A 13697-nucleotide genomic window follows, 5' to 3' on the forward strand; every position below is an offset into this window, starting at 1 on the left:
GTTTCATCTATAATATTTGCATCTTTTTATTTAAAGTGCATGTTTTGTAGGCAGCATGTAGTTTGCTCTTGCTTTTCTGTCCATCCTAAGAATTTTTGCCTCTAGTTAAGGCGTTCAAACTGTTTACACTTCATGTGATCATTGATTTTATTGAGTTTACGTCCACTGTCTGGTTCTGCAGATCTCCAACTTCTGTCTGTGTTGCTCTGCCTCCCATTTCCACCCGCAAACTCTTGCTGTCTTGGTCTCTAAGGCTTCATGTTTTCAACTCAGGTAGTTTTCCAAGCTCTTCCTGTTGCCTCTCCCCGGTCCATGGCCTAGGAAATCTCCAGAGGCAGTGAGCTGGGTCATCATAGGGCTCACTTTATTTGATTCCCATCTCAGGGGTCACTGTCCTTTCCAGTATCATCAAAACCATCGTTTCATATATTTTGATTTTTGTTTGTTTTATTTGTGGGTGGGAAATTCAGTGTGTGTTACTCCATCCTGGTCAGAAGTAGAAGTTAAAGTCACCACTCTTACTTTGGAGCCCGAGACAAGTTTTCATGGCACATCCCTTCTATGGAACAAGCTGGGTTCTGATATGACGGGTCCTCAGGAGGGAATCCTTCTTATAGGTTCCAGCCCAGATGCTCCTTCCTTCAGAAACCCTTCCTTGATCTTGACAAGCCCCCTTCCTCATGTGGTCTGATCATTCCTCTTTGAGCTGTGTAATTCAGCAGACATTTCCCGAGTTCGTGCAGGGAAAGAAATGAACAAGGCAGAGTCCTCTCCATGGATGATGAGCTCACCAGATTTGTTTTTCTCCATTGAGTGAAAATGTTTCAAGCTCAGATAATGACTGTGGTTAGGGAAAGCCACACAAACAGATAATTAGAATACGTTGTGAGGATGTGCAAATAGGAACACACATAATGTGTTTCGGATCATTACAGGGGCTTGTTTTCACGTCTCCCTCCCTCACCTGAGTGAGCTCAGTGGGGCGTGCACCACGTGGTCCTCCTTTCGGCTCTTGGGGGCCAGGCGTACGACAGGTGCACTAGAGATGGTGCCTTGCTGAACCTAACAGATCTGCGAAGGTCACGGCTAAGAGTGTGGATGCTGAGCTCAGGCCTGGGTATGAATCTCGGTTCTGTCGCTTAACCTATCAGCAAGAAAACAGGAGTTCCGTTGTGGACGCGCTAAGTTTGAGATGCCTGATTGGGACCTGGGTAGAGACATCATGAAGGAAGCCAAAGATGCACCATGGATTCAGGAGAGAGGATGTAGCTGGAGAGGGAGATTCTGAGCATTGGCAGCTGGTCCTTAGTGTCGTGGGACTGAAGAGGTTGTGCAGGAAGCAAGCGTGGAGGAGGGGTTTGAGGGTTGAGTCCTGGGCTCACCCACGTCTAGAGGGGAGATGATACAGAACCAGCAAAGGAGACAGAGGCGTGGCTATGGCAGTGGGAGGATGCCGGCCAGTGGTGAGTAGGGAGAGAGAAGGGAGGCTTCACAAGAGAGAGTGGTCCAAGGCCTGAGACCCCCCACGAGCATCCTTTCTCCACCGGGTGGCTAATGGGCGCTGATGAGACGGGGCTGAGGGTATGTTCTGAGTCCCACACACGCTGGTGTGTCGGCCTGCGTGGAGCTCAGGAGGCTGCCCCCCGCCCGGTGAGGTGGAGCCCAGAGCTCTGGGGTCAGCAGCTCTCTGGGCCATGCTGGGTCCTGGGAGAAGAGCCAGCATTGCCCACCCTGCTTCCTGAGCCCTGTCTGTCAGCTGTGTGTGGGAAAAGCTCTCCAACATTGGCTGGAGTTGAGCTGGATCTGGTAACATCAAGGTTTTACTTTTTTTTTTTTTTTTAACATCTTTATTGGAGTATAATTGCTTTACAATGGTGTGTTAGTTTCTGCTTTATAACAAAGTGAATCAGTCATACATATACATATGTCCCCATATCTCTTCCCTCTTGCGTCTCCCTCCCTCCCACCCTCCGTATCCCACCCCTCTAGGTGGTCACAAAGCACCGAGCTGATCTCCCTGTGCTATGCGGCTGCTTCCCACTAGCTATCTATTTTACGTTTGTTAGTGTATATATGTCCATGCCACTCTCTCACTTTGTCCCAGCTCACCCTTACCCCTCCCCGTATCCTCAAGTCCATTCTCTAGTAGGTTGGCATCTTTATTCCCGTCCTGCCCCTAGGTTCTTCTGACGATTTGTTTTTCTTTTTTTTTTCGATTACATATATATGTGTTAGCATACGGTATTTGTTTTTCTCTTTCTGACTTCGCTCCGTATGACAGTCTCTAGGTCCATCCACCTCACTACAAATAACTCAGTTTCGTTCCTTTTGATGGCTGAGTAATAATCCATTGTATATATGCTGCCACATCTTATTTATCCATTAATCTGTCGATGGACACTTAGGTTGCTTCCATGTCCTGGTTATTGTAAATAGAGCTGCAATGCACATTTTGGTACACGACTCTTTTTGAATTATGGTTTTCTCAGGGTATATGCCCAGTAGTGGGATTGCTGGGTCATATGGTAGTTCTATTTTTAATTTGTTAAGGAACCTCCATACTTTTCTCCACAGTGGCTGTATCAATTTACATTCCCACCAATGGTGCAAGAGTGTTGCTTTTTCTCCACACCCTCTCCAGCATTTACTGTTCGTAGATTTTTTGATGATAGCCATTGTGACTGGTGTGAGATGATATCTCATTGTAGTTTTGATTTGCATTTCTCTAATGATTAAGGATGTTGAGCATTCTTTCATGTGTTTGTTGGCAATCTGTATATCTTCTTTGGAAAAATATCTATTTAGGTCTTCTGCCCATTTTTGGATTGGGTTCTTTGTTTTTTTGATATTGAGCTGCATGAGTTCCTTGTATGTTTTGGAGATTAATCCTTTGTCAGTTGCTTCATCTGCAAATATTTTCTCCCATTCTGAGGGTTGTCTTTTCATCCTGTTTATGGTTTCCTTTGCTGTGCAAAAGCTTTTTAGTTTCATGAGGTCCCATTTGTTTATTTTTGTTTTTATTTCCATTTCTCTAGGAGGTGGGTCAAAAAGGATCTTGCTGTGGTGTATGTCATAGAGTGTCCTGCCTATGTTTTCCTTGAAGACTTTGATGGTGTCTGGCCTTACATTTAGGTCTTTAATCCATTTTGAGTTTATTTTTGTGTATGGTGTTAGGGAGTGTTCTAATTTCATTCTTTTACATGTAGCCGTCCAGTTTTCCCAGCACCACTTATTGAATAGGCTGTCTTTTCTCCACTGTATATTCTCCCCTCCTTTATGAAAGATAAGGTGACCATATGTGCGTGGGTTTATCTCTGGGCTTTCTATCCTGATCCATTGAACTATCTTTCTGTTTCTGTGCCAGTACCATACTGTCTTGATTACTGTAGCTTTGTAGTATAGTATGAAGTCAGGGAGCCTGATTCCTCCAGCTCCGTTTTTCGTAAGATTGCTTTGGCTATTCGGGGTCTTTTGTGTTTCCATACAAATTGTGAAAATTTTTGTTCTAGTTCTGTGAAAAATGCGAGTGGTAGTTTGATAGGGATTGCATTGAATCTGTAGATTGCTTTGGGTAGTAGAGTCATTTTCACAATGTTGATTCTTCCAATCCAAGAACATGATATATCTCTCCATCTATTTGTATCATCTTTAATTGCTTTCATCAGTGTCTTATAATTTTCTGCATACAGGTCTTTTGTCTCCTTAGGTGGGTTTATTCCTAGATATTTTATTCTTTTTGTTGCAATGGTAAATGGGAGTTTTTTCTTGATTTCACATTCAGATTTTTCATCATTAGTGTATAGGAATGCAAGAGATTTCTGTGCATTATTTTTGTATCCTGCTACTTTACCAGATTCATTGATTAGCTCTAGTAGTTTTCTGGTAGCATCTTTAGGATTCTCTATGTATAGTATCATGTCATCTGCAAACAGTGACAGCTTTACTTCTTCTTTTCCGATTTGGATTCCTTTTATTTCCTTTTCTTCTCTGATTGCTGTGGCTAAAACTTCCAAACTCTGTTGAATAAGAGTGGTGAGACTGGGAAACCTTGTCTTGTTCCTGATCTTAGTTGGAATGCTTTCAGTTTTTCACCATTGAAGACGATGTTGGCTGTGCATTTTTCATATATGGCCTTTATTATATTGAGGAAAGTTCCCTCAATGCCTACTTTCTGGAGGGATTTTATCATAAATGGGTGTTGAATTTTGTCAGGAGTTTTCTCTGCATCTGTTGAGATTATCATATGGTTTTTCTCTTTCAGTTTGTTAATATGGTGTATAACGTTGATTGATGTGCAAATATTGAAGTATCTTTGCATTCCTGGGATAAATCCCACTTGATCATAGTGTATGATCCTTTTAATGTGCTGTTGGATTCTGTTTGCTAGTGTTCTGTTGAGGATTTTTGCATCTATGTTCATCAGTGATATTGGCCTGTAGTTTTCTTTCTTTGTGACATCTTTGTCTGGTTTCGGTATCAGAGTGATGGTGGCCTCGTAGAATGATTTTGGGAGTGTTCCTTCTGCTATAGTTTGGAGGAGTTTGAGAAAGATAGGTGTTAGCCCTTTTCTAAATGTTTGATAGAATTCGCCTGTGAAGCCATCTGGTCCTGGGTTTTTGTTTGTTGGACGATTTTTAATCACAGTTTCAATTTCAGTGCTTGTGATTGGTCTGTTCATATTTTCTATTTCTTCCTGGTTCAGTCTCGGAAAGTTGTGCGTTTCTAAGAATTTGTCCATTTCTTCCAGGTTGTCCATTTTATTGGCATAGAGTTGCCTGTAGTAATCTCTCATGATCCTTTGTATTTCTGCAGTGTCAGTTGTTACTTCTCCTTTTTCATTTCTAATTCTATTGATTTGAGTCTTCTCTCTTTTTTTCTTGACAAGTCTGGTTAATGGTTTATCAATTTTGTTTATCTTCTCAAAGAGCCCGCTTTTAATTTTATTGATCTTTGCTATCGTTTCCTTCATTTCTTTTCCATTTATTTCTGATCTGATCTTTATGATTTCTTTCCTTCTGCTAACTTTGGGGTTTTTTTGTTCTTCTTTCTCTAATTGATTTAGGTGTAAGTTTAGGTTGTTTATTTGAGATGTTTCTTGTTTCTTAAGGTAGGATTGTATTGCTATAAACTTCCCTCTTAGAACTGCTTTTGCTGCATCCCATAGGTTTTGGGTTGTCATGTTTTCATTGTCATTTGTTTCTAGGTATTCTTTGATCTCCTCTTTGATTTCTTCAGTGATCTCTTGGTTATTAAGTAGTGTGTGTTTTATATTTCTTACAGATCTTTTCCTGTAATCGATATCTAGTCTCATAGCGTTGTGGTCGGAAAAGATACTTGATATGATGTCAATTTTCTTACATTTACCAAGGCTTGATTTGTGACCCAGGATATGATCTATCCTGGAGAATGTTCCATGAGCACTTGAGAAGAATGTGTCTTCTGTTGTTTTTGGATGGAATGTCCTATAAATATCAATTAAGTCCTTCTTGTTTAATGTATTATTTAAAGTTTATGTTTCCTTATTTATTTTCATTTTGGATGATCTGTCCATGGGTGAAAGTGGGGTGTTAAAGTATTTAAAGTGGTTTACTATGTGTTCTGTTTGCTATGTCCCCTACTATGAATCTGTTACTGTCGATTTCCCCTTTTATGGCTATTAGTATTTGCCTTATGTATTGAGGTGCTCCTATGTTGGGTGCATAAATATTTACAATTGTTATATCTTCTTCTTGGATTGATCCCTTGATCATTATGTAGTGTCCTTCTTTGTCTCTTGTAATAGTCTTTGTTTTAAAGTCTCTTTTGTCTGATATGAGAATTGCTACTCCAGCCTTCTTTTGACTTCCATTTGCATGGAATATCTTTTTCCATCCCCTCACTTTCAGTCTGTATGTGTCCCTAGGTCTGAAGTGGGTCTCTTGTAGACAGCATATATATGGGTCTTGTTTCTGTATCCATTCAGCAAGTCTGTGTCTTTTGGTTGGTGCATTGAATCCATTTACATTTAAGGTAATTATTGATATGTATGTTCCTATTACCATTTTCTTAATTGTTTTGGGTTTATTATTGTAGGTCTTTTCCTTCTCTTGTGTTTCCTGCCTAGAGAAGTTCCTTTAGTATTTGTTGTAAAGCTGGTTTGGTGGTGCTGAATTCTCTTAGCTTTTGCTTCTCTGTAAAGGTTTTAATTTCTCCGTCAAATCTGAATGAGATCCTTGCTGGGTAGAGTAATCTTGGTTGCAGGTTTTTCTCCTTAATCACTTTAAATATGTCCTGCCAGTCCCTTCTGGCTTGCAGAGTTTCTGCTGAAAGATCAGCTGTTAACCTTATGGGGATTCCCTTATGTGTTATCTGTTGTTTTTCCCTTGCAGCTTTTAATATTTTTTCTTTGTATTTAATTTTTGATAGTTTGATTAATATGTGTCTTGGCGTGTTTCTCCTTGGATTTATCCTGTATGGGACTCTCTGTGCTTCCTGGACTTGATTAACTATTTCCTTTCCCATATTAGGGAAGTTTTCAACTATAATCTCTTCAAATATTTTCTCAGTCCCTTTTTCTCTTCTAAGGTTTTTCTTTTAATTGACTTACAATATTTGGCCTATGCATTGATTTTTATTGGCTTTGGCCAATCAAGAACTCCATAGAGTATTGAGGAAGACTGGTCTAAAGATAAATGAAAGCCTTGCGCTTGGAAAGACAGTATTGTTTTTGAGAAGCACACCCCCGGGGAGAACGTAGTTTTGCATTGGGCCAGCTCTGAGTCAGATCCAATGTGGATAGCCTTGCAGTGGGGACTTCAGGGAACCAGCGACAGGTCAAATGATGACAGCTCTTTGGGAATGAAGCCTGTTCCCCTCCCTCCAGTGGCTGCCAGGTCCCTGGTTTTCAGCAGAAAACAGACTGCTTCAAGGCTGCTGCCAAGCTGGAGAAAGGGCCAGGGGAGAAAGGGACCGAGTAAAACATTCTTCCTGAGATTCATCCAGTTTTCCTTGAATAAAGATTCCCTGTGTTGCTGCAACCCTTTAGTTAATTTACAGAGTTCTGGAAAAGTTGACTCTAATGATTTTGCAGTTTTCTTGTTGCTTTTATAGAGAGAATTTTCCACCATCTTCACTGCTGTCACTCCACAAAGGTCTTTCTTTTTAAATAGTTATTTTGATATAAGAAAGCTATGTTGATGATTAAAAATAAAATACAGAAAACCAAAATTAATAAGTAAAATCCATTCCTGGCATCTCTATGCCGATTTATAAGAAGATTATAAATTCTTACAAAATTAGATGCAAACACATACACAGATATATTTATATATAAAAGTACATACTTTCCCACAAGTTGCTTTTCTTAGCAACATATCATGTCTGTCTTTTTGTCCCTCAGTAATGCATATACCACTGTTTTTAGGTTCATGATAGGTTCACGACATTCACATGCTACAGATGGGCCATAATTTAACACATGCTGTCTTGTCGTATTTCGGCTGTGTTTAATTTCTTTCTTTCGTAAATGAGGCTGCGTGAACACCCTCTTATGTGTGTTTTGTGTGCTTGTCCCATTTGTTTTGGGAGCAGACTCTTGGAAGTGGGATTTCTGGCCCCAAAGGTAGGATCTCAAGTGTGTTTGGGGGCCTTTGGGGGAGAGGGTAGCTTGTTCCCATCGTCAGGACAGGAAGGTCTCCTGGCCTCTGTTTCTCAGTGTCACATCCTGCTCTGGATCCCCTGCTCATTTAGATTAATTCCATCAGTTGTGTAGAAGTGCTCCTCAGCTTCATGAAAAGCCCTCACTTTAAGCTATTTGTCTGGAAGTTTCCCTTTTTGACTTTTAAGTAGTCAAACCTGTTAACCTCCTGATAGCTTGGGGAAGGCCGTCAGCCCAGACGTTTTCATTGTGGCCCTACTGGGTGCTATGTTGTGCTCTTAGGGCCTGGATGAATAAGCCGAGGAGAATTAATTGCTCTTAGCACAGAGATTTCCTGTGGAGTGAATTCTCATAAAATGGCAGTCCTTCTCACCACCTATCAGACCTTTGACATTCACGAAGGATTTTTTCTGAGACCTTTGAGACTCCCTCAGTTCATAAATGCCAGTTTAGCTTTCAGTTTCCCCCAGACCATGCAGTAAAGATCAACAGAAAAATGCGTGTGACTGCCTTAGGCTTTCATGATTCTATAAATACAGGACTCTAGTCATGTATAAAGCTATTAAAACAAAATTGGGCTGGAGTCCTGGCTGAAATGGCTTTGGGGGTCATTCTTTTTCTCTTTGTCTCTAATAAAACGCACAGCAAACAAGTTCATATTAGAAACTCAAGCCTCAGTCAAGTCCAAGTTTTTATATCTTACTTTATCCCAGACTTCTGTTAAATTATCACCTTAGTAGGCATTTCTTGCTTTGTATTCCTGTACCCCACAGTAGCAATGGGCTTTCTTTGGGGAGCCGTTATTCTTAAGAAATAAAGTTTCCCTCCACCTGTGGGGTTGACCTCATTGGATGATGGTCTGAGCCCCCGGGATTTAAACCCACGCCCTAGTAAAAGCGCAAGACCACACGCCGCGAAACTGCAGTCTGTACTGTGCTCCGGAGTTCCCTGCCCGTTACCAGCACGGGCGCTCGCTGCGGGGCAGGTAAGGACCCTGCTCTTCATGCAGCTCCGCGCCGTTTCCTTTTCTGCCCGTGAATGCAGCCAGCCCCCTTTTCTGCTCTTCAGTACGTTTAAACGTCGTTCCTTAAGACCTTACATGCGCACCGATGTCACTCTGCTGCTTGGACGTGTGTAGAACTGAAAGTCAATGTCAGCCTCCTAGACCCTGAACCAGGCTCACTCAGCCGTGTTCCTTGATAACCTGCTACGTCAACACTGTTCCAGGACCCAGGAGAACAGACTGTTGTCGAGCTTAAAAGCTAGTGGAGGGGATGGAGGATAAGCTAGTGAACAAGAAAGAGACCAGATAGGGGAGGAGTTAATCGGGTGGGTGATGGTGATTGGAGGACCCGTCGGGCCTCTTTGAGGGCAGGGCTCAAGGCCAGCAGCGTGATTCAGGAGGTGGCCGGCCCTGGATGGTCCAGGCAGAGCAGGGGGGTCGCCATGGGAAAGACATGGTGCAGAGACCCTGAGTTGGGATCGTCCAGGAATGGAAGAGGACCCACGTGGCCACGGGGTCACAGGCAGAGGGGAGAGGGGGGTGACAGGGGGATGGGGGAACGGACCACCATGGGTAAAGTAACTGTAGTTTATGATCTGCACCCGGGCACTTCTGAAAGAAAACGTGGCGCTATTAGTAATCGCTCTGGGGCAAAGGGTGTCGATCGGGACTGCCTCTGGAGACCCCGGATGCATGAACGATCCCGCACCTGTGGAAGGCGTGGTTGTGTGTGGGCCTTCGTGAAGGGAGGTGCGTTGCCCACCATTCGCTGGAGGGCATCACAGCTGCCAGACGTGCCCGCGTGGCTCTGGTCCAGGTTCTTTCCTGCAGGAGGGTGGGAAGTGCTGGCTGCACTGGCGGCCAGCGACCCCCTGACACCCGCTTTCTCGGTGCCCCTTCTCTTAGGAACACTGCCGAGGAAGTGCAAGAAGGAGCTCCTGGCAGTGAAACTGAGGAACCGGCCCAGCAAGCAGGAACTGGAGGACCGCAATATCTTCCCCAGGAGGACGGCCGAAGAGAGGCAGGAGATCCGGCAGCAGGTTGAGATGAAGCTCTCCAAGTGAGTGACGCGTGGACACAGTGGGGGCTGGTCCCGGCCCTGCAGCCCGCCCCCTCGGATGTCCCACCTTCCCCACACTGCACTGTCCCGGCCCCAAACGCAGTGCCCGGGGCGGGTTTCCCAGCCTCGCCACTGTCAGTGCTCAGGGCCAGATGGCTCTTCACCGCGGGGGCCGTCGGGGCACTGTCGGATGCTTGGCAGCCTCCTTGGCCTCTGCAGGCTGCACGCCCCTGTGACAGCAGACACTGTCCCCAGACATTGCCCGATCCCCCCTGGGGCCACTCTTCCCTGTGGAGAAGTACTGGTTATAGAAGCCAAGCAAGGCCTATGGTATGGACAGGCTCCGGGGGGCTGCCGGTGCTACTGGTCTGTGGCGCCCCCCTGCCCTCTGGAGGAGCGAGGGCCGGAAGCAGGATCTCCCGAACTCGGGGCCCCTGATGTTCGGGGCCGGATGACACTGATGGGGCCGTCCTGTGCGCGGTAGGACATTTAGCAGCATCCCTGGCCTCTACCCTGGAGATGCTCACAGCCCCTCACCCTGCTTCCCATGGTGACAACCAAAAGTGTCTCCAGTTACTGCCAAGTGTCCCCTGGGGGACGGAGCCATCCCCCAGTCGAGGACCCCTGATCTGAAGGTCACCCTGGACTTCTTCTCCAGGTGGTCTTTCCTCTGCCTGAGGCTCAGGTCTTCTCATTTCGGGTGGACGGGCCCTTGTCTCTGCTCTCTGCCGGGGAGCTTGGGCCCCCGTGTTGCCACCCTCCGAAATCCTTTGAGTTTTTTCAGAGCGGAGGGCAATGAGTGTGAGGGGGTGAAGCCCAGCGCCCAGATGCTGTGATTCTGTGGGCTTCAGTTTTCTTACCTGTAAAATGGGGATGATACCAGCTGTGGGATCACGGTGGAGGAGGGGCGGGCTCAGTGTGGCGCACGTTTCTGCAGGCAGCCGGGGTCCCCAGCTGGGGTCCTGAGGGCTTGGAATCACATAGCCCTGCTCTGTGCTGACATGCTGGGGGACCTTGGACCAGCGGCCTTACCTCCCCAGGTCTTGGTTTTCTCGTCTATAAAGTGGGGTGCTGATGATCTCTAGGTCATTGTGAGTTTGGGGGGGAGATCCCGTAAGGAAGGCGTATGGCCGAGCTCTGGCACAAAGTAGGTGCTCAGTAAGTCGGTGCTCACCATGGCTCGTGGGGCCTGGGAGCCGGGTCCTCGGCCCCTCCTCCTGTATCGGCTCTGAACCCAGACCAGGGAGAAGCTTTTTAAAATACAGATTGATGAGCCCCACCCCGACCTGATCAGTCTCTGGGCTGAGAGGGGGATTTTAACGAATTCCCTGATATTAACGGGTTGAGGGGGCCTCTGCAGGTTGGACGTTCTTAGCCTGATTGCAGTGAGATTGTCAACCCACCACGCACTTAGCGCTCTGTGTCTGGTCATTCAGCAAAGGCTTATTTTACTCAAATGAGGGGCAGGCAGGCGCCGTGGCCGTTGCTAGAGATACAGTTGTGGGTAATGAGGGAGAGAGCTCCCCTGAGCTCCATATTCCCGGAAGCATCCTCAGACCTCTTCCTGCGTGGCTGGTACCCACTCTGGGGCTTTGTACAGACCAGATGGGTGCTCAGTAAATGCTTATGGGTGGGAAGGAAGGAGGGGTGGAAACACAGGTGCATCGATCTCATGGCCAAGGGGATATGCTGGCAGATGAAGCTTGGTGTCCTTGTTGCCTGTCTCATGGACGGGATGCACCATCGCACGAGGCCTGGTTTCCTCTCGTTTCTAATGAGATTGAACTTTTTTTTCAGTGTTTATTAGCTGTCTGGTTTTTTTCAGTTCCTTTCATGTACATCACCTGCAGTTTTCTTTATCTTAATGATTTGAGGATTTTACCCTGGAAATTGCAGCTTCCAGTCTTTTCCAGGTCTGTGAATTACACCTCTTCTCCCTCTTCAGGACTGGTATTGTCATTTTGTTCATGCTTTCCTTTGATGTGGGAAAGTTTTTTGTCTTTAAAGTTGTCAGATTATCGCTCATGTACTTCAGGTGTCAGCAGACTTTTCCTGTGAAGAGTCAGATACTGAATATTTCTGGCTCTGTGGATCCTACTGTGTCTCTGTGACCACACGACTTTGTCGTCACGCTAACGCATGGCCAATGCGTGGTGAGCGAGTGTGGCTGCACGCCAATGCGACTTTATGTACAAACGTAAACAGCAGCCCACGGGGCAAAGTTTCCCGGGCCCTGATATACTTTATGGTCCATATTATTTGTGCCATGTTTTAAAACATCCTTCCCTGCCCGAAAGTCAAAAAAAATGATGTTTACACGTATTATTTTTGCAGTTGTCATCTAATTATGCCAAGCGATAATGGTTTTCTATTTGCTAAACAAACCAACTTCTCTTTCAAGATAGAATATTAAGTGAATTAAAAAAAATAGTAAACATTGTCGCATATGTGATTCACGGATAACAAAATGGTCATGATGGTGCTTGGCTTAAGAGAACTCTGGGGACCCCACTCCTGTTTCCCAGTGCGGATGGGAGGTGGGAAAAGGCGGGGTGCTGGGAAACCTCGAAGGACTCCTGATTAAGTGATACCCCAGACACAGGCCCTGGACGGAATCTGTAACTCATTTTAAAGCTTGGACTAGAACATAGTAGCTCCTTGGATGTTTGTCACCATGTTTAAAAACGGAAAAGCGACCCCAGAATTAGACACGAAGAGAGCGTGGTTGAGAAGTCACAGCCCAGGCGGGCAGACGTAGCCTTCCTGGCAGGCCAGGTTTGTTTCCCCTGCAGAAATGGTTTAATTGGATCCTTTGTCTTTGTTTTGCCGCCTTTCAGAGATTCTTCCGCCATCGCTTGCTGAATAATTCAGCCTCTGGTTGCTGTGGCAACGTGCCATTCACTGTATCCTGAAGTGCAGTCGGTGTTTTCGTACTGTGTATTTTTAAAAATTTCCAGACCCTTACTCTTTTTTTTTTTTTTTTTTTTTTCCGGTACGCGGGCCTCTCACTGTTGCGACCCCTCCCGTTGCGGAGCACAGGCTCCGGACGCGCAGGCTCAGCGGCCATGGCTCACGGGTCCAGCCGCTCCGCGGCATGTGGGATCTTCCCGGACCGGGGCACGAACCTGCGTCCCCTGCATCGGCAGGCAGACTCTCAACCATTGCGCCACCAGGGAAGCCCCGGACCCTTTACTCTTTTATCTTTTGGGCGCTCCTAGGACTTTTCTGGGTGAAGTGGTCACGGTCTCCCCTGACTCTTTGTGCTGGCTCTGGGGATTTGCGTGAAGTCAGAGTCAGCTTGGGAGTAAAGGAGGAGTAAAACCCTGTGATCATGGTCACCCCCTTTCTATATGGGAGCCCAGCTCACCTTTATGGTGTGTGTAAGTGAATCCGCAGGGTATTACAGACCCTTAGCTCCCGTGCCTCACACAGTGGGCAAGTTCTAGAAATTACTGTCTTGCTTCAGTTGGGTTGTGTGCACGCCATTTAAGGATGCCCGACAGCTTTCTCTTTTATTATTATTATATAAGCTTCAGGTGTCCAGCATTGTAATTCGACATCTGTATATATTACAGAGTGATCAAGTGACAACTTTCCCTTTTAAGTGCAGACCCCGTACAATATGTTTTGCTTCCTTTCCCTCATTTCATTTAATCTTTACAGGAACCGATAGAGAAGGTGTTATCATCATCTCCGTTTTACAAATGAGAAAACTAAGGCTTGATGAGAGAGGTTAAGGAACTTGCCCAGGGTCACACAGCTCAGAGGAGGTGGGCTAGGAGTCAGACGATGGGTGGTCCCTCAGAACCCCCAGGCCTGTGTGGCGGGGGAAGCAGAGCTCTGGCGGGGCCTGGCTTATCTAAGTCTCTGCTTTGCGTTTTCTCATACTGGTGTGGCTTCCATCAGGGGACATTCAGGCCTCCAGCCAGTGCCCTGGGCTTCTGTGCAAAACACTCCGTGCCTGTGTTGGCGGGAACCGGAGGGGATGCAAACATTCT

The 13697-nt window shown here is 45.8% G+C and overlaps 1 protein-coding gene across 1 annotated transcript in view; it reads left to right on the top strand.

The window, feature by feature from the left end:
• The window catches only part of PHACTR3 (phosphatase and actin regulator 3), a 218207-nt gene that overhangs the window by 173597 nt on the left and 30913 nt on the right, over positions 1–13697 (top strand). The window contains exon 8 of the mRNA XM_065892441.1: positions 9546–9699. Coding sequence (XP_065748513.1) covers positions 9546–9699 — 154 coding nt within the window. The remainder of the gene's footprint in view (positions 1–9545; positions 9700–13697) is intronic.

Source organism: Phocoena phocoena, chromosome 15, assembly GCF_963924675.1.
Source record: "Phocoena phocoena chromosome 15, mPhoPho1.1, whole genome shotgun sequence".
Lineage (NCBI taxonomy): Eukaryota > Metazoa > Chordata > Mammalia > Artiodactyla > Phocoenidae > Phocoena > Phocoena phocoena.